Genomic DNA, 21,616 nt, shown 5'->3' on the forward strand with positions numbered 1-21,616 from the left:
TGCTTTTAGTCACCTTCCTAAGGAGTTCTTTGCATTTAAAGCTTCCCATTTAAAAAGTCACAGGTGTCTTGGGATATTCATGTACTCCTTTCCTAGTTGCTGAAGCCTCTTTTTGAGGCACATGATTTGTGAGCGCAGGTTCCCAGCACAGATTTTATTTTTTTATGAGTTACTTCACATCTGATCTCTCCATACAGTAGACTCCAATTGTCTTTGGGAGTTGTATGGATGGACAGCAGCTATAAATGGGCTCGAAGCTCTGAGGATATCTCTGCCATGTACAAATCATGTACAAAGATTTACCTTAAGGCTATAGTACATGTTTATATATATAAAAAAAAAAAAAAATGAAGGTTCTCAAGCTCTGGTCTATGGATCATTTACCGATGATCAGCAGGCAGTTGACAGGATCACTTGAGTCTCAGTGTTTAAGTGCTTAAAGTTATTTTTTTCATGTGAATAATTGTGGTAGTTTTGTAGTACTGACAGGCTGTGGTCTTTAGCAGAAATGGATAAGTTAAGTTTTTAATAGCTTTGCTGGGGAGGGCGGGGGGTTCAGTTACCTGATTTCCTATTAAAAATAGCCAGAACTGTTGACAGTACAGATTAATTCTTATAAACATCAAGAGTCTAACAAATGCAATAGGTAAGGGGAAACCTTAAACTATACAATCTCTGTTGTCATGAGTATAATAGACATAGGCAGCATCACAGGTGGAGGAGGTTGGGGCCCAGTGCTGGGCATGTATTCCTTCCGTCAGGACAGAACTGTGCAAGGAAGACTCACTTTCACTTCCTGGGGACATGGAGACTACCATGTGGTCTTGGAAAGAAGCTCTATGACAAAACAGCTAGAGATTGAAGGTGACATCATTGCTGCAAGGGTTATTGGATGATAATTGTTGTTGGATTGCTTTCTGCAGCATCCACTTGTGACATTCTCTCAGGAGTTTTTCTTTTCGTTCCTTTCCTATCTTTTCCTATCTTCCTATCTAGACTTGTGTTGTGCTTTCATAGTATTATGGCCGTAAGCAAATGTTCCAGGAAGTGCTTGTAGTTTGCTTTTGATTTAGCTCTAGGAAAACAACTTTCTGTCGGTGGTTATGAACAAATTCTTGATGTTGTTCTAATGGGGGTTGGAAACCTAAGCCAACTTTAAATTTCTTAACTTTTTTGACAGTAAGAGTCTAAATTAAAATCCAAGAAATACAAGTTTTGGGTGATTTGGAGGGGTGGGGACAGTGGCTGCATTTGTTTCTTGTGCCTGAAATTATATCTATGGAAAATCTAGTCTATGGCTGTTTTCACTTGAATGTTATTGATTCTGAAGAGACTCTTATTTCCCATATTTACTTGAATACAAGTCAGTTTTTTTCCCCGCAATCAACATTATGGGGGAAAACAAGCCCCTTGTTTTATATTCTCATACCGGTAACCCCTACATTAAATACATTGGGTATCATTAAACTATTGCTAGTAGGAGCATATGCTGAGTAACAGAAACCAACTATAAAGTTCAGTGAATACAGTCCATGCTGAAGATGCCCATAAAACACCTGACCCTTATTGGGCAAACAAACTTATGGGAACCTTTCTGTGTGTGTATGGCTCTTAAAATGAGCAGTTGCTCCCCCATGAGGGAATGAGCACCAGCCTGGTAGCAATACCAGGTTGGCACTTGGAGAGGCTGGAGCAAGCTCTGATAATAATATTTTTCAAAAATAAACTTTTGGCACCAGGGGAGATTGTGTATGTGTACACACACACACACAATGGGAACTGCATGCAAGTTTCCCCTTCTGCTCTGGGACCAGCTGCTGCTACTCCCCGATGTAGAGTATTTTTTTAAAGCTGCCAGCTTTTTGATATCCGGATATCAGTGAGGTTATACTGTGAAAACATAGGCTAGTGCAGCGTTTCCTAACCAGCGTGCCATCAGGCACATCCAGGTGTGCCATGAAATTTTGGGCTGGAGCCATGCCTCCTGCCTACTGCTACTGCAGACACAGACAGACAGGGAGCATGGCTCCAGCCAGGCAGGGGACGTGGCTCCAGCCCAAAATGCCATCCGGCTGGCTGCACACCACCCCTCCCTTCAGCGTCCTCCTGGCTGTGCACCATCCCCACCCCGGTCGGTGTCCGGCTATCCACACATCACTCCCCCCACTCCCTGCCGCTCTGCATCTGGTGTGCTGCAGTGCTTTTTTATTTAGGTAAGTGTGCCGTGAGGCGAAAAAGGTTGGGAAACACTGTCTGAATAAGATATGCTTATCCTCACCCTGTTTCTGAGCCTGTAACGTATGATTAGTGTGGCTCTGCCCTCTATGAGGTGGAGATGGACCAGGCAGCCCTGTGCCTCAACTGCATATACATTTTTGGAGTGTCCCAGGACTTGGGGCCACAACACCTGGTTCCAGTCATGAGTGGGGGTCTAATTAGCATGCATCTCCTCTGCTGGAGGGTATCTGAAGTACGCACACATACCAAGCAGTGCTGGGCTATGTAGTTACCATGGCTTGAAACACTGACTGTTGGGGCCCAGCCCAGCAAGCTATATAAGCCATTAGCCTTTTTTCTGCCGGGACTAACATCATGCACAGTTTGTACTATGTATAAGTAGGTGCAAAAATGGTGCTCAAAAGTATGTTCATAGAGTACCTGTGCCTAAATTTTCAGCATTCAGGGCTGGGGCCAGAGTCAGACCTGCAGAGTCTTCTGCCCCCATCTGCTTGCCCTCTGCAGCTTCTACACTATCCTCTGTCCTTCTTGTCCCCATCTCCCTTATTGTTTATTATATTGGCTTATAACGGGCACTACATTATGTTAAGCCATATTCCATAATCCTGCCTGAAATTAACTTATTTATGGTCTTTGGTAACTCTGTGGAAATGGTAAGAATATAAAAAAAGCCAGCATTTTATAAGCTCCTCCCCCCCGCCCCTTTTATTGATTTATTTTTTTTAAATCAAGCATTCTGAAGTTGAACAGGAAGAAAGCTGTGGGACCAAAGAAGTGCCTGTGCTCTATCCCATAAAAGCCATTTCGACTAGGGACAGACATTACATGTAAACCGGTTTAAGTGATCAGTAACAGAACAGGTGTTCAGTGCAATCTGCAGATGCATCACAGGCAGGGCCAAGGAGGTGATTCTTCCCCTCTGTGCAACACTGGTTAGGCCATAGTTGGAGTACTGCATCCAGTTCTGGGCACCGCACTTCAGGAGGGATGTGGACAGCATCGAGAGGGTCCAGAGGACGGCCACTCATATGATCCAGGGACAGCAGAGTAGACCCTATGAGGAGAGGCTATGGGACCTGAACCTGTTCAGCCTTCGCAAGAGAAGGCTGAGAGGGGACCTTGTGGCTGTTTACAAACTTACCAGGGGGGACTAATGGGGAATGGGAGAGACCCTGTTCACCCGAGCACCTCCCAGAGTAACAAGAAATAACAGCCATAAGTAGTTTGAGAATAGGTTCAGGCTGGACATTAGAAGACACTATTTCACAGTGAGGGCAGCTGGGATCTGGAACCAACTTCCAAGGGAAGTGGTGCTGGCTCCTTCCTTGGGGGTCTTTAAGAGGAGGCTTGACAATTACCTAGCTGGGGTCATATGAGCCCAGTATTCTCTCCTGCCCAGGGCAGGGGGTCAGACTTGATGATCTACTTGGGTCCCTTCCGACCCTACATCTATGAATCACATAAACCAGTTTGAAAATGGCTGAAACTGGTTTGAGATAAACCTGGTTGAATGTAGTTTCAGACTTGACTGATTTGGCTCAAACCGGTTTATGCAATGTCTGTCCTAGACCCGTTGCTGGTTTAAATTAAATCAGACTCCCCCAGCATCCTGGTATGCTCTCTGGGCTGGGCAGGGCTCTCTGCTCCACAGCAGGGCTGGTTCCTCCTCTTTGCTCCCTGGCTGCAGCTCCAGCAGATTGCAGGCATCTGCCTGGCTTCTGCTCCCCCACCCTTCCCACTCTCTGTTAAGCAGGGATTCCCTCATCCCAAACAGACACCTCCCAGCATTACCTAGCAGACCACATGCTGGCTACCTCAGAGCTGTGGCACACAGGACAAAGGCAGAATCAACAGTTAGCTGGTAATGTCCCTCTGTTTTCTTAATTGGGTGATTAAGCACAGAGGTAGGGGTGATAAACATTCCCTGCTGGGCTGCTTGGGACAGGGAGAACCGGACCACAGCCCCCTCAGCTCAGCTTGGGACAGGGGCCCAGCCACACCTGCCTCAGCTCAGCAGTTTGGAAGGGAATGGAGGGCAGCTCTAGCAATGCCGCGCCGCCCCCCCCGCCCTCCCCCAGGCTTCTAGCCTGAGCCACTGCAGGCATGTGCCTGCATGTCTGGGATGTCTGTCTAGTTGCAAACCAATTCAGCCTAGCCAGGTTAGACTAAACTGCAGAGATTGAATCAATTTAGGCTCAGGCTTTTTGAATGTCTGTCCCTAGCCTTCAAGTTTGGTTAAATGAGATTTAAATGTTCCCATGTCCTTTTTGTTATTCTGGTAACCTGTCAGCCACATTTGGGCACCATGCCAAACCTGTTTATCACACACTTTTGTAGTGTAAAATCAGGTAGATGTTGCCAGTGTTGCATCAGCATCTTCACAGTTTTTCTGTGAACTACAGGAGCAGATTTGAGGGAGAGAATGAATCATGTTGTGGTTCCCACAACTAACTTCCCTTGCAAGTACAACTTGGCACATCACCCCACCAGCCTTATTCCACTCATCATAAAGTTGTTACCCCCAGTTTCATACAGAGTAAGGATAGGAAACACAGGCAGTTTTTTCCTTTAATTAAGTAATCCCTCCCACCCCTTTTTCCCCAAAATAACACGTTCTCATGCTGCATATTAACATAGCTAGTTATATAGGTAGTTGTCCTGCACATCACACCAATCGCCTACTTTGCTATGCAACCCAGTTAATTCCCTCAGTTCCCTGAGCACCACTGAATGAATTGGGTAGGGACCTGTGGGGGAGAAAAGAGGAGGTGGTAATCCTAGTTTTCTATGTTTAAAAATCCCAATTTTTCTGATTAAAGACCCAAAATCCATGTTTTTCTGCAAGTAAAATGAAACACATCTATATCTATAGATAGATAGCAATTGAACACAATGTTTTATTGGTGTATTTACCATTTTAAAGCAGTTTGGAAACCTACCAGTGCCTCAATCATTATAATAAAATAAATTCTAAATACCTATATTTAGAAGGTGTATTTAGAAGCTACTCTCCACGCTGCCTGGCTGCCATGTGCGCGCATGCATATGCATATGGTGCCCCCTGCCTAATCCCCCCCCCCCCAGCCCCTTGCAGGCTGGAACTCTGACAGCCTGCAAGGGGCAACCTGCCATTTCACATGTTTTTTTTTTCTCCTTTTAAAGGAGAAAATCAGTGTTTTTCCATGGCGAGCAAAAAACTCAGATCCCTGGTGTAACTGTATTGAATACATGTACATGAGAAGAATAATTTTAAGGTTGCTTAAATACTGACTTCCCCTAACTTTTCAGATGGTAACTTGTGCTATGTGTTAAAACCTAACTTTTATCATAGATGGGAGGTGGGGGGCATTGCATATGGTCCATTGTAAGTGATCTGTATCTTGCATCAGAACAATGTAATTGAGAACGAACAAAATCAGAAAGCTATTTGTCGTTAAATGGTGTAACTGGTAACCATGGAAAAGAAGCTGATTTTTTTCAAAAATCATTTCACTTTTATCTTCAGTAAATTTTCCTTTTTACATAAACATTCATAACCTTTTGTGAGATCTGAAGGTAACATTTTCTTGAAGAATATTTGATTGGTTTAGAGATTTACAGCAATCTAAGACAAGGATTGGCAATCCCCGGCACTGGTGCAAGTGCGGCACACGCAGTCATTTTGCTTGGCTTCGCCACCGTCTGCCTCTGGCGCGCCAATACTTTACAAATTGAGGTTGCCACTCTGCCCAAAAACATTACTGACCCCTGATCTAAGACTTTATCATGCCAGACTGAAGAAAGACAAACAGCATCCCCTCTAGCCCATTGCTTGATGGTTCAGGTCAAGTCATATCATAATACTCTTAACTTTGCAGTATTTCTTTGTTTTCACATGGTTATTAACTTATGCCCTGAAGCAGGAAGTCTGAGATGTGCCTTGTAATTTTAACCTAGCTAGTGAAACTAAGGATGCTGTTCTTATTCACATAAACACCCAAACCTGTCTAGACTACATGCTGGTTTTGGGACCAAATAGTCTGCTTTCAGCTACAACACGGTGCTGTTTCAGAGTAAGTAACCTACATGTGTAACAGCAAATGCTTCAACTTTAACCTCAATAGTTACAAGCAAGCTCTTTACACGATCAGTTTGTTTATGCAATAAATCCAGACTTTGTTACCACTGACTTTGCTCCTCAAAAACTTGCTTCCTAACATAGATAATCCATGTTGTGTTAAGTGTAGCGAAGCCACCTGGCCTGGTGACTTAATCTTCCATTATTACCTCCAAAAAATTAAATTAATTATATGCTGCAGGATTTGATTGTTCCTCTGATATTCTGACATCTTCAAGGACACAGGTAAGATGATTATTGTTGTTTTGATTTGTTTTTCTTTTTAAAAAATTCGAATTTTTCCAGAGACCTTAGCAGTTGAAGATTAATAAAGTAGAACACCACAGGTTGTGATGAAGCTCCAGCAAAACACATGGCTCTGAAACCACAGCATGTTGAAATTTTACATTATGTCAAATTATGTTCTTATTTGTCTACTCTTTGTCCTTTTATTTTTCAAGTCTGTGTGAAAAGAGGAGAAAGTCTAGCATCTGCTTGGGAAGTTCAGAGAAGGACAAGTTTGTGTCACAGGTTTTTTGTGTGTTATGGGAGCAATGAAATGTTGACTACTAGGAACAGTTTGAAAGGAATGATACACTGATGTTGTAAATGTTAATGTTGTAACCAGATTTTCTGCAGGTGAAAGTAGATTGGTTCAGTTTTTATAAATGACCTCTGCACAAAGGTCTTAAATCTGACTTGTTTGCAGTGGATGTGAACAGTTATTTTCATAGCAGTTAAAAAGGAAGACTTTCCTTTAAAAAAAACGCCCAAAACATTTATGGGAAATTTTAATTTGTACGTGCATTAATAGTGAGTTATAAAATTAACATTTTATAACAATATTATATGATCAAATAACACACTAATTATTAATATTAATAATTAATGTTAATTTTATAATTAATAAATATATAATATTATTTTATAATTATAAAATATAATAGTATTAGTATTTATAATAAATACTAATATTATTTTATAATTGAGTGCAAAATTATATTATTAGCATATTTAACTTAAGTGATGCTTTCAAAAGAGTACATGTATATATGCAGAGAGCACTAAAAAGGCACAATTATAAAGGATGAAAAAAGAAATATCTTGATCAGTGTTTTTGTGGCTCTGATTCTACAATAAGAAATGAGAATACAACTCGTAAAAACTAAGATAAATGTACATATTCCTTTTATAATTTATCCTATAACCAGGTCAGTAAATGTACATAGTTACACTTAAGAAATTATTTTCATGTTTGCTCACTTAGCTAGTTATTCATTTACCTGGGGTGTAACAATTAAGCTGCTGCAATATATCAATATCTGAAAGTAGAGAAGGACTTGTGATGTTGAGAATTTGATCTTTAAGACATTACAAATTTCATTATATTTCCATATTCATCTATTAAAAAATATTTGTACTAAGTACAACTTGCAGCATTTAGATTCAGCCCTCCCTTGAGATCAATAGAGAACTTTGCACAATCCTACTGGGTGCTTTAGACAGCATTGAGCTTCAATAGGCGTAGTTATTTATTGAGTTTCCCCAGGTGGACTGAGCCAGAGTACTTTTGCTATACCTTTCAAGGCAGGGGTGTCAAATTCATCCAGCCTGGTGGGCCTGATGAGTGGCACAAAGCTAGTTTGCTGGCCAGATCGGATCCACAGACCAGCCCCACACTCTGAATCCAGCATGTGAATCCAGGACAGCCATAATGGGTGCAGCGTGTAGGTGTGGTCTTGCTCTGGGCTCTCCAGGGCTAGGCTGCATGAGGCATCTGCTCTGGGGCTGTGCTGCATCCAGGAGCCCCTTTGCTGCTCCAGTGCCATGCTGAATAACTCTGGAGCATCCAATGCATGCAATAGAGCCCTGGAGTGGCAGAGGGGTATGCGGCTGCTCTGGGGCTGTTGCATGTGGCGGCCACTTTGCCACTCCAAGATGTGAGCTGGAGTGGATGCCGCATGTAGTGCACAGAGCCATCTGGCACACCCCACATGCTGCCTGTGGGTCAACTTGGAGACCTGGGAATAGCACTGGGGGCCAAATGATAGGGCTCCAGGAGCCAGCCCCTAGGCCATATCTCTGACATGCCTATTTTAAGGGGTGCATCATATTCATGTGCCCCATCTCCCTCTTAGTTAAAGATTTGCTTTGTGGCAAGTGCACAGTGGAGATAGAGCCGGCTGTTGGTCTCTCTCATTTCCCAACCACTTTCTTAATGGGTTTGTTCTGTGAAGAGCAATTTAGTCATGTCCCTTGTAGTTCCCAGAACACAGACACTTATTCTGGGCACCCCTTATGTGAGCCATGTGAGGCTCTGTGATCAATTCTTTCACCACATGGCCATATCAGGGGGAAGAGCTCCTTTTTTGTTTCCTGTGGTTTTCATTTGTGGAAAATAATTTATTAACTAACAAGATGATATGTAGAATGCAGTGCCACAGAAACCTGTGCTGGACCTGGTGTGATTTGAGTTCTTTATGGGTGAACTAGAAGATGTAATAAATACTGAATGTAAAGAGGAAATTCTACAAAGAGATTAGGCATATAGGCAGATAATAACCAAATGATGTTAACCTTCAATAAATACAGTCCACTCTGTCTCCTGGAGATGCTCTGTTTCTAATGCCTTTAACTTGCTCTGTATCCAGGTTTTCTTAGATACTTTTCTGAACATATACAAATGCTTTAGCTACAAAATCCTTGTCACAGGGTGTAGCTACATGAGCAGTTAATGTAGCTAAATAAATTCCAGAGCAGTCCACACCAAAGTCAGCTGTTCCTCGAGTGCAACATCCTCATGTGCGCCCAGGACCACAGCAGCTTATGCCGGGGCGGATCAGTCCTGGGCTGGCAGAGGGTCTGGGGGGTCAACTCCATGTTACAGCATTGGGCAGCAAAAGTGCTGGCAGATGCTGGGGTTCTGGCCCCCGTCTGGCTGGGCTAACCATGTGCAATTAACATGCCCAATCAGTTTCTACACATGCATTTAGGCGCAGTTATTTTTTGCCGCTTTAAGATAGCGCAGTCTAGGACCGTACTATGTTACAGCAGCAAAAATAAGCTTGCTGCAGTCTAATAACATTGCACATGCAGACTGTGATGCTTTACACTGTAGCAGATTAATGTGCTGCACAGTTAAGTGCACGTGTAGATGCACACACAATGTTCCTTTGCACCTCTGTTTGCTGTATAACCACACAGTGCCTGAGCATAAAACTGTGCTTACAGAGTTTATCTTGATTCTACAGCCCTTACTTTTCTTAGTATAAGAAAAGGACTACAGCGGTGGCTGTAAGAAAAAGACTGTGAGGACTACAGCTGTGGCCCGATAGACCCATATGTTACAATCATATTAACTTGCATTTTATCTTTCTTCTAAATGTGCTGTGCATGTTGTTGTTGCAGTATTTAATATACAGTAATAATTAACATTGATCAGAGGGGAAGCACCTCATCTTGGAACTGACTGGGGGTGGGGAGGGGAGGACAGGTAGTTGCTCCAGGCTGGGGCTGGAGCCAAAGCTGCTGCCTGCCCCACTGCTTCTTATGCACCCCCTTCCCCACAACAGCCTTCCCCCTTTCTCCTCTCTCCATGCTGCTTCTGCCACCACTATAACCTCAGGCCCCTGCCCCTCCTACCCTGGTTCACTTTGTGATCTTTGCTGGCAAGGTCTGTTCTTGCTGCAGCCTGGGGCATGGACTACAATTTCAGCCCAGCCTTTTAGCAAGGGTAAGGGACTGTGGAGGGGAAGGAAAGGGAGGGGTGACAGGGTAGAGGCTGCAGAAAGAGATGGGTGAAGGGGAAAGGAGGGGCCTGAGGCTTCAGGGAGGGGCAGAAGTGATGTTGGGGGGAGCATGGAAGTGGGGAAGTAGAGACCCCAAGGCTCTGGAGGGGCAGGCTCAAGGCAGGTACAAGTGTTGGGGCTACAGGTGCCTGGGGGCAAGCTACCTGTCCCTACCACCTGCCCCCTACTACTGCTTTCCATGCTGTATTGGTGATGGGAACAACTTTAAGACAATCCTCCGTTAATTAATTTCCATGTATAGGATCTATATGAAATTTATACATTCTTCATGAATCTGATTATTGGGGTGCCATGTTGAATGCAGTGTCATCTTGGATTTGGGTAGTTACAGTATTATTATTTTACTCAACTGACCATAATGTTTTTATTGGGTTTGGTAAAGAAGCAGAGATACTTTTGTGGAGGCAGGACATTAGTTATGCCAAAGGCAAACTGGAAGTTAAGGCATTATATAGGAATAAGAATTATTGTAGGCAGTAACAAAATGTGACCTTTCTTTTGAAGTGAAAATTGAAAGAGATTTTTACTGCTGTATAATAACATCTACATCACATCAGTAGTAACTACCTGACTGATACCTTCAGTGTCCTACTCAGAATAAGTTAATTTGGTTACAGAGAACAGTACAGTTGATGTTCTTCACGGAGCGCTGGAATTACATTTTGAATTGATCCCTCAAGAGTGACGCTGTGATGTGCAGGACGGCTTGTCCTCATGTAGAATGCTATCTCACACCTTTCAGAGAAATACTTCAAAAGGAAATTTGTGCCATTCAATATCTAAAGTTGCTCTAAAATGTTATTTATACAATGCTAGCTGAAGTACCCATTCTTCACCAAGGTTGTTATTTTTGTAATTGCAGGGTTTGTTTATTTTCAAATAACTTAATAAAACATATTTAGGTAAAAAATATTGTTTATTTTTAAAAAACACAGTACAGCATATTTAACATTTAATAAACATGGAATGAAAAAAAAGGCAAGTGCCAATATAATAATGACATTTGAGCGGGGAGGGGGGAAGGCAAGCGTCAGCGTCAATATATTGATGACAATCGAACTGAATTCACTACATCCAAAATGGAGTGGTACCAGTTTGTTACCTGAGGAACGTACCTGGGCACGTTAGCAGGGAGGGAAAGACTGCAGAAAGACCTGGATAGGTTGCAGGGGTGGGCTAACAAAAACAGGATGCGTTTCAATACTGACAAGTGCAGGGTGCTGCACTTGGGCAGTAGTAGCCAGCAGCACACTTATAAGATGGGAAACTCCCTTCTTGAGAGCACGGAGGCAGAAAGGGATCTTGGAGTCATCACTGACTCCAAGATGAACATGGGCCGACAATGCGAGGTCACGGTCGGCAGGGCTAACCAGACCCTATCATGCATCCACAGGTGCATCTCAAGTAGGTCCAAGGAGGTGATCCTCCCCCTCTACGCGACACTAGTCAGGCCACAGCTGGAGTACTGTGTCCAGTTCTGGGCATCCCATTTCAAGAGGGATGTGGACAACATTGAGAGGGTCCAGAGGAGGGCCACCCGCATGATCTGGGGACAGCAGGGCAGACCCTACAGTGAGAGGCTACAGGACCTGAACCTGTTCAGCCTTCACAAGAGAAGGCTGCGGGGGGACTTGTGACCATCTATAAACTCACTAGGGGAGACTAGAAGGGTTTGGGGGAGACCTTGTTTCCCCCAGCACCCCCCCGGGATAACAAGGCGTAACGGCCACAAGTTGTTGGAGAGTAGGTTTAGATTAGACATCCGTAAGAACTACTTCACAGTTAGGGCGGCTAGGATCCGGAAACAACTTCCAAGGGAAGTGGTGCTGGCTCCTACCCTGGGGGTCTTTAAGAAGCGGCTCAATGCCTACCTGGCTGGGGTCATTTGAGCCCAGTTTTCTTCCTGCCCAGGCAGGGGGTCGGACTTGAAAATCTACAAGGTCCCTTCCGACCCTACTTCTATGATTCAATGAAACAAAGTAATCCCAGTCACTGGAAGCCCCTGAAAGGGTTAAGTGAAAAATAACCTGCCTATGATTTTCTTCAGGTGGTATTCAGTGCTTTTGAAAGGTTTAGAGTAGATAGGACTAGCCATTCTTGAGTTATAAGTGAACAGACATGCACTTCATTTTAGAGAGAGAGAATCAGAATTTATAATTTTTCCTATTGGCACACAACAAAATGGGCAGCTGAGAGCTCACTTTTTTTTTTTTTAAATCAAAAGACCTGCATCTTGATCAAGTGATGTATTGTTATAAGTTTTAAATAGAATGTAGCATATCAAACTAAAAGCAGTGATGATATCCACCTCAAGCAATATCTTAATTGATGGTTGGTGTTAGGAATAACTAGAATAACTCCTAGTCTTAGTTTCTGGTATTGTTCACCTAGCACAACACCTAATATACATGTATTATATCATCAACTGGAAATGTGTTAGGCCATTAAATTAATCAAGGTATCCTGCATCTTTGAAAAACACGATGCAAAAATATGCAGTTTGAAGGAAAGAAAGTTCTCCTCTACAGCCCCTTCCAGGCCTTTAAGTGGACTTGAATGTGTTTTACAAATGTAGATGTTGTTCTCATTCATAGATGGGTAAATTGAAGAAAAAATATTGGTGAGTTGACCACAGTTATGCAAACCATAATTACAGGTAAGGAAGTGACATGCTAACTTTTATGGGCACATATTCCAAGTTGAAGCATACTCCATAGTTGATGGATTAGAACTTGTAGATGAATGCAGATAAGGAAAATGAACCAAAATCACTGAAGGATCTAAATGAAAACTGAAAAACTCCAAAATTGATGTGAAATTTTGACAGAAAGCAAATGCATATGTTTTAAATAGCAATGATTGGATAGGTGTGTGCTAGGATGAGTATAAGGTGCTACATAATTATTGAATAGAGAGAGATCCATTATTCTTCCCTATTCCCCTTTAATTCGCAACGTTTGCACTGTATTCTCTTGCATATATCACATCCCAAAGTATACTATGCATCTTGTTTTTTGAAAAGCAGAATGAAGAATTTTTTTCCAGAATTATGGCTGCATAGAGCCGGGTTAAAACCTAATCTTCAGCTGACTTGCCCTCTTCTTTCCTGCTTAACCAAAAGCTGAAATCATAGCTGCTGCTGTAAATTGGTGTCTCATGGGTGGATCTATGATTTTGACTCAAGACCTTTAAAAAGGAGGGGTGATCATTAACACTTCTGGAATGAAGAGCAATGAGCCATTAAGTCAATTGACTCCCTTTTATGCCTGAAAAGTAATACAACAACTGCTGCAGGGTAGAGCAGGAATCAAAGCAGGCTGCTTCTATCATGGATAGAAAATCAACTTCCTCAATACACACACCCCACACTGTTAGAGGAAAAAAGGTTGTGCTGTATATGAAAAAATATAGTATGCCATTGGCTTTCTAGAAAGTAGAAAAGATGGCTGAGACAGCCCTAATGAAATAACACTTTTAATAGCCATTTTTGGTTTTGAACAATGTGTGCAGTGTACATTGTTGCAAACATAAATTTTATCAGTCTTGCAGACATGGATGAGTCAGTCCTTAACTGTGCTTGCACAACTCATTTTGTTATAGTTGCAGATAGCTTTGCCTGATAAATGTAGAGACAGATTGCCCTGTTCATGGATTTTATTTTGCGTCAGTATAGCTCAGTGTTACTTGTTTTCATATAGGAGGATTCTAAAAGTGACTCTTCATACCCATCCTTAAGTAAGACCAAGAGAGCACCCCAGCAGTCTGTTGCTCATAACTGCCTTTGTTTTTGTTACGTACAAAAGGAAACCATTATAAGCATTCATCTTGGAAGAAAAAATAAACTCAAGGGATGAACATTTACTCATTTCTTTTTTATCAAAATAGGCTTGTCAGTTTTTAAATTTATATCTGTTCAGAGAGAATTATTTAAATATACACAACTTTAAACAAAATGAAGGAAACAGTTTCTTTTGGGATTTGTCTGGGTCCTGTAATTTCACTGATTTTTTTTTTTTTTTTCATGAAGAAATCAGTATTTACTAGCACATATCAATTATAAGAAATGCCATTTATTATGTCAAGGTATAGGTTTGTCTAGCCCAGTATCATGTCTCACACAATGACAGGGGTGGTTGCCCATAATACCTTTCTCCCCCCATCCCCTGCCATCACCTGCTGAAATGGAACAGAAGCTTCTAGCAGTCATAGGTTTAAAAAGTTCTAATTTGGAGGCTGTATACTTACCTGCCATGGGACCATAGAAAAATGAGGTTTGGAAGGGACCTCTGGAGGTCATCTAGTCCAACCCCCTCTTCAAAGCAGGACCATCCCCAATTAGATCACTGCAGCCAAAGCTTTGTCTAGCCGGGTCATGAAAACCTCCAAGGATGGAGATTCCGTAACCTCTTTGGGTAACCTGGCCCAGTGTTTTACTACCTTCCTAGTGAGAAAATTCTTCCTAATAGTTGCTACAACTTGAGACCGTTGCTCCTTGTTCTATCACCTGCCACCACTGAAAACAGTCTAGTTCCATCCTGTTTCAATTAAATCCCTTCTCAGTCTTCTTTTCTCCAAACTAAATAAGACCAGTTCCCTCAGCCTCTCCTCGTAAGTCATGTGTCCCGGCACCCAAACCATTTTTGTTGCCCTCCATATTTACTAACTATTGACAGACCTTTTTTTTTCCAATTTGTCCAGTACCCTTCTGCTGAACTTGTTAAGCTCTCTATAGCAACCTCTTGCCAACCTCTCTATCGCATCTTGCAGTAATGATGAATTCCACAAGTTAATTACCTGCTGTGTGGAAAAGAGCTTCCTTTTTGTTAGTTTTAAGCCTACCACCTTATAGTTTTATGTCCCCTTAGTTCTATTATTTTGAGAGATGGTAAATAATAAATTCCTATTTGTTTTCTCTGCACCTCTTAATATTTTATAAATCCCTATCATGCCCCTCCTGCCCAAACCTGTTTTCTAAGCTGGAAAGTCCTAATGTATTTAGTCTTTCTTCATAGGGGAGCCCCTCCCTATACCTGCATACTTATTGTTCTTTTCTGTACCTTTTTCTAGTTCTGCTATCCCCTTTTTGAGTTGTGGAGCCCAAAGCTGCTCACAGTATTCAAGGTGTGGATGCACCACAGATTTATAAAGGCCATAGTGATATTTTCAGTTTTGTTTAAAGGTCCTTTATTCCTAATATTTGGTTTGCCCTTTTGACCACTGCTAAACTTTCTGTGACCAGGTTACGAAACGCCTGGACACAGGAGGAGGGGTGGATGTCGTATACTTAGACTTCAGGAAGGCCTTCGATACAGTATCCCACCCCATACTGGTGAACAGGTTAAGAGGCTGTGATGCGGATGACTGCACAGTCCGGTGGGTGGCGAATTGGCTAGAGGGTCGCACCCAAAGAGTCGTGGTAGATGGGTCAGTCTCGACCTGGAAGGGTGTGGGCAGTGGGGTCCCGCAGGGTTCGGTCCTTGGACCGATACTCTTTAATGTCTTCATCAGCGACTTGGACGTGGGAGTGAAATGTACTCTGTCCAAGTTTGCAGATGACACAAAGCTATGGGGAGAAGTGGACACGCCAGAGGGCAGGGAACAGCTGCAGGCAGACCTGGATAGGTTGGACAAGTGGGCAGAAAACAACAGGATGCAGTTCAACAAGGAGAAATGCAAAGTGCTGCACCTAGGGAGGAAAAATGTCCAGCACACCTACAGCCTAGGGAATGACCTGCTGGGTGGCACAGAGGTAGAAAGGGATCTTGGAGTCCTAGTGGACTCCAAGATGAACATGAGCCGGCAGTGTGACGAAGCCATCAGAAAAGCCTATGGCACTTTATCGTGTATCAGCAGATGCATGACAAATAGGTCCAGGGAGGTGATACTTCCCCTCTATAGGGCGTTGGTCAGACCGCAGTTGGAGTACTGCGTGCAATTCTGGGCGCCACACTTCAAGAAGGATGCGGATAACCTGGAGAGGGTACAGCGAAGGGCAGCTCGTATGGTCAAGGGCCTGCAGAACAAGCTCTACGAGGAGAGACTAGAGAAACTGGACCTTTTCAGCCTCCGCAAGAGAAGGTTGAGAGGCGACCTTGTGGCTGCCTATAAGTTCATCACGGGGGCACAGAAGGGAATTGGTGAGGATTTATTCACCAAGGCGCCCCCGGGGGTTACAAGAAACAATGGCCACAAGCTAGTAGAGAGCAGATTTAGACTGGACATAAGGAAGAACTTCTTCACAGTTCGAGTGGCCAAGGTCTGGAACAGGCTCCCAAGGGAGGTGGTGCTCTCCCCTACCCTGGGGGTCTTCAAGAGGAGGTTAGACGAGTATCTAGCTGGGGTCATCTAGACCCAGTACTCTTTCCTGCTTATGCAGGGGGTTGGACTTGATGATCTATTGAGGTCCCTTCCGACCCTAACATCTATGAATCTATGAAACACGGAATTGATATTTTTTGCAAACTGTACACAACAACTCCAAGATCTCTTTCCTATGTGATGCCAATTAATGTAGAGCTGGTCATCATGTCTGCATTTTTGTGTTGTTTTTTTCTTATGTGTTTCACTTTACACATACCAATATTTGAATTTCATTTGCCATTTTGTTGCCCACTGTCTCAGATTTGCAAAATCCTTCAGTAGTTCTTCACAGTTCACCTTAGCCTTTTACCACTCTGAATAATTTTGTGTCATCTGCAGACCTGGAAAACTCACTATTTACTAACCCCCCTTTCAGCTCACTTATGACTATTAACTAGAACTGCTTTTAACATAAATCTGGGGCGGGGTGGGGGGGCACACTGTTTACTTTGTTTTGTTCTGGAAACTGACTATTTTATATGCTTTTTTTTTTAATGTCCTTAAGCCAGTTTCTGATCAACAGGTGGACCTCCCCTCTAATCCCAAGAGCCTTTGATGTCAAAGGGTTTTTTTTGAAAGCCCAGATACACTGTATCATTTGGATCACCCTGATCCACATGTTTGTTGACTCCTGCAAAGAGCGTAGATTCTGCCCTAAAGAGGAGCTATTTGGGGTGTGTTGCAACATTATATATTAGATGGCATTTGATGTAAAGAACTCTAATGGGTTGGTGAGGCATGACCTCCCTTTAAAAAAGCCATGTTGATCTTTCTACAGCACTTACATGATGAGCAGCCCTTTCTTTTAAATATTGCTTTTATCAGTTTGCCAGGAACAGAAATTAGATTCACTGGCCTGTAGTGTTTTAGGTCACTTCTGGAGTCATTTTTAAAGATTAGAGTTAAAATGGCAATCCCTCTATTTCTCCAGCACCAAGGCTGTGTTTACTTTTAGGTTGTATACTATAGTAGATAGTTTCTCAATTTCAGATTTGAGCTCCTTCAAGATGGTAGTGTGATTGTCATCAGTTCCTACCTCATCTACTGATACTTCAATTTGGGTAATTTCTACTGACTGTGTGGGTCTAAGTACAGACAGTCAAAAAGCCCAAGGCTGAATTGATTCACAGGTTAGTCTAAGCTGCATAGATTGAACCAATAAGCAAGCAAACAGACATTCACTTTTGATTCTGGAAATGTAGCCGCATGCCTGCAGTGGCCCAGGCCAGAAGCTGGGGGGTTGGTGGAGCACTCCTCCCTGCTAGGCTGGAGCAGACAGCTTTCCAAACACTTATACTGGTTTATGTGTAACTTCTATCCCTAACCCAGGAGGAATGGCTCTAGTGAAAATCTCCCTGGCACCTTCTACAATTCTTATCTTAAGTTTAATGATAAACTGTCAGAAGTATGTGGTATATTGGCAAATATCAACTCTTAGCTTTGACTGTTACTCTGTCACTAATATTATATGTGCATGTGTATTTATCTGCATCAATGTGCATTCATGCACCTGTTGAACAGATTGTAGCTATAAGCATAGATTCTGCCTTAAAGAAGAGCTGTTTGATATGTGTTACAACATTATGCATTAGTTGACATTTGATTCCTTTTTGTGATAGGTCCAACAAAGAGAAATTAGAATTTGTGAAAAAAAATTATCTAATTTCCTGAGAATCAGTGCACTTATTCAAACTGCTGATGGCACACTTTCTTCAGAGACAGCAATATCCTAAATCATAAGCTAGAATGCAGTAGATAAATTAAAACTAACTTTAGAAAGTACGCATGTTCTAAATTAGACATTGGAGCATGCTTGCTGCTGATATATCTGATTTAAGCAGTTTACGCTAAGGGTTATTTTGCTCATTTTCTTGAGGATTATACTAGAAGGCAAAGTTCTGATCTTTCCAGTATCACAGGATGCACTAAAAAGATGATCTGGTCTGCATCCTCAGACTTCTCAGACAATAGCCATGGATATCTAAGTAAACTGTTCTGATTTATACTTATTCTAGATTTTATTTATTCCTATGTGTATCTTACCCAAAATAATTCAAGTTCATGCATATGCTACCTTTGTAGTTTGATAATTCCAAGAGCGTGGTAAGGAAGGAATAGAAACAGATCTTGCTGTCACCATTTTTCAGGTGTTCAAGCTATAGGGATTTTTACCATCTTGTTAGCATTTCTTCTGTGTAATGCTTCTGAAGAAAAAGTATTTGTATAGGTCCTCAATTCATTGAAGTTTGCATACTGCATGTAACTAGGTGCATCTACACATGCTATTAAGGCTACACAATAAACTCTGGGGCAGTTTGAGCCAGACTTAGCTGCTCCTGTGTGCAACATCTACATGTGTGCCTGGGACCGCTGCAATTTGAGTTGGAGTAGAGTAGCCCTGGGCTGGCAGGGTATGGGGGGTCAGCCCCAGGCTCTGGATAGAAATGTTGGGCACAGGAGCAGCTGGCAGGAGCTGGGAAGCTGGCCCTGGCTCGCTGGGCTAACTGGGCACAATTTGCACCCGCAGTCAGCCTCTATATGTATATTTCATTGTAGTTGCTGCCTCTGCCGTAAAATAGTACAGTTGGGGACAGTACTATCTTACGGTGGAGTTATTTAACTTACTGCACCCTAATACCAGCACACATTTAGACTGTGATACTTTACTGCAGAGCTAATTAGCATACTCCACAGTAAAGTGCACATGTAGATACACCTACTGACTCCATTATAAAGAGTTTCAAATATCTTATGGCATTCCAGATACATCTGCATTTTTTTCTCTTTAACAGTCTAATGAAGATTAAGTGACAACTGCCTGACCAAAATGGTAGACACAGAAAGGGAGCTTTGTCCACTTACTCCCTTAGAGGAGGAGGATCTTGGAAGCCCATTTTCTGGAGAATTCCTACAAGGCATGGAGAACATACAGGACATCTCTCAATCTATAGGAGATGACAGTTCTGGAGCATTAAGCATAACAGAATTCCAGTCTTTAGGAAATGGTCCAGGATCTGATGGCTCAGTTATTACAGGTAAGAGTTTTATTTGATTCATATTCATGTTGGGGAAAAAAAATCTTTTGTGCCGTTTATAAGTTGTTCTTAAAAACTAATACCAATCTAATATTTGTGAGAGGTATCCTAATCTACGGAACTATGATTTGTAATACAGAATTTTAATATATAATATTTGGTTTTACAGGTGAAAAGGGGATGTAAACATATTGTATTGTTTTGAATAATTTTGACTGTAACACATGCTCTGGCCATTGAGCAACAACTCTCCCTCTCCTTTTAAAGCAGCTAAAATTTACATTTGTCCTTACCCGTAGATCAGCAACTACATATCTTTTCAGATTTTCTTAGCAACTACTGTGTAATTCTTTGTTATGAGGGATTTTTTTTCTTGATTTGTTTCTTTGGATTAGTCACATGAACTACAGTCTGCCTGGCTTCTATGTATGGTGACATAATAAAATCCTTGCTACTCTGGACTCTAGAATACCAAAACCTGAACTACTGTCCACTTTGTAAGTGTAACCCAGGTACACCCAAAGGTTTGCCCTATTCTCACTTGGATGGCATGGGTAGACAGGAGTGGGTGCTGTGAGAGGGATGCCAGAATTTCGAGCAGATCCCTCTTTCCTCTTTAGAGTTAGCGCAGGTCCAAAATTCTTAACTATATACAATTTATTGTGTTACCAGCATTATATATAAAACTCTTTAAGACAGATAATTACAGATATAAATATACATATAAAGGTCTGTTAGCAAGAGGAAGTCGGCCCTAGGGAGGACATTCAGGTAAGTACCCGTGCCTCAGGCCCAGAAGAGTGGTGGATCCCAGGACAGTCAATCCAGCAATTTTATACCACAAGTGAGTTAGCTAATAAAGATATCCTTACAGAGCCCATTATACAGAATGAATACACCCAACTATTTATAACACCAACAATAACAATAGATACCGAATAGGAAACATAACTATACCAGATATTAGACGCACCCTATCTGGGTTCCAACCACTTGGTCCCTCAAATGAGATAGGGTCTTTATACCCTAGTCCCCCTCCCCCAAGGGTCCCCTATCTGGGGGTGCCTCCCCTGCAGGACCCAGGTTCCTGGTAACTCATGGTCCTTCCCCTGGGGGCTGTTGATCTGGCCTCTGGGTCCCCACCTGTCTCAGGCCTCCTGGAGCCACTGGGCTTGAGTTGAGGGTTCTTCCCTCTGGGCCCTGCATTGGGCACTCAGGGAGCTCCTATGGGAGCTGAGCCCTCACTGGCTCTGGTTCCTTAGCCTCACACCAGGGGTCTTTCCCCTTCCCAAGCCCTGCTCTGGGCACTGGGCCTCTTTTAGTTTAATGCTGAGCCACACTGCAGGGCTCTGGTTATCCAGCCTAGAGCCAGGGCTAACTAGAGCAGCCAAGTTCGCAGGCTCAAGTTGCCTCGAGCACCTTCCAGAGCCTGAGGACCGGGCGCAGATCTGTGCATCGTGGAAGCTCAGGCAGGGTCCCAATGATAGGAGCTCCAAAAACTATCTCCTTGCCATCTCTCCCCGTGTCTGCCCAGCATGCTGAGCACGCTGGGCTTTTACTTACACCAGAGGCCCTGCCCCTGAAGGCTGCCAGACCTACAAAGCGCAGACTTCAGTCAAGTCCAGGGACTCCATGCAACCCCCCAATCCCCTTCCCCCTGAGCAGAGGTGGGGCAAGCCCCTTCCAACTGTTGCCTGATTGGTGGAAAAGTTCCACCAATCCGCAGTGTCCTTCTCCAAGCCAGGCTTCCCAGGCAAAAGCAGCGAGCCAACTATCCTTATTCAAAAGTTGTTGCTCAAAAGAAAATAGAAAACATGTCTGAGAGAACTATTACAACAGATAGGTATTGATTCTCAGTTCTTTGGCTCCAAGGTTTGTTTTATGTATGACAATGGGAGAAATCAAGGAAACCTCCTCCCCTTCAGCCCTACAGCATGCATCCCCTTCTGGAGAAGAGGAAGAAAACTAATGTTACTTTTAGAACTGAAATTTATATAAGCTTGTCAGATTTCTGAGCTTTCTGCCTTAATTGCATATTAATCCATGTCCTGATTTGTGTAACCAATAAATGGGCATTG

At 42.8% G+C, this 21,616-nt stretch overlaps 1 protein-coding gene across 3 annotated transcripts in view; it reads left to right on the forward strand.

Annotated features, from left to right (window-relative positions):
- Positions 1–21,616, forward strand: part of PPARA (peroxisome proliferator activated receptor alpha) — a 61,335-nt gene that overhangs the window by 12,037 nt on the left and 27,682 nt on the right. For all 3 annotated transcript variants that reach the window (XM_019482260.2, XM_006269486.4, XM_014606371.3), the window contains one exon: positions 19,296–19,538. In XM_019482260.2, coding sequence (XP_019337805.1) covers positions 19,331–19,538 — 208 coding nt within the window. In that variant the 5' untranslated portion in view covers positions 19,296–19,330. The remainder of the gene's footprint in view (positions 1–19,295; positions 19,539–21,616) is intronic.

Source organism: Alligator mississippiensis, chromosome 4, assembly GCF_030867095.1.
Source record: "Alligator mississippiensis isolate rAllMis1 chromosome 4, rAllMis1, whole genome shotgun sequence".
Taxonomy (NCBI): Eukaryota; Metazoa; Chordata; order Crocodylia; family Alligatoridae; genus Alligator; species Alligator mississippiensis.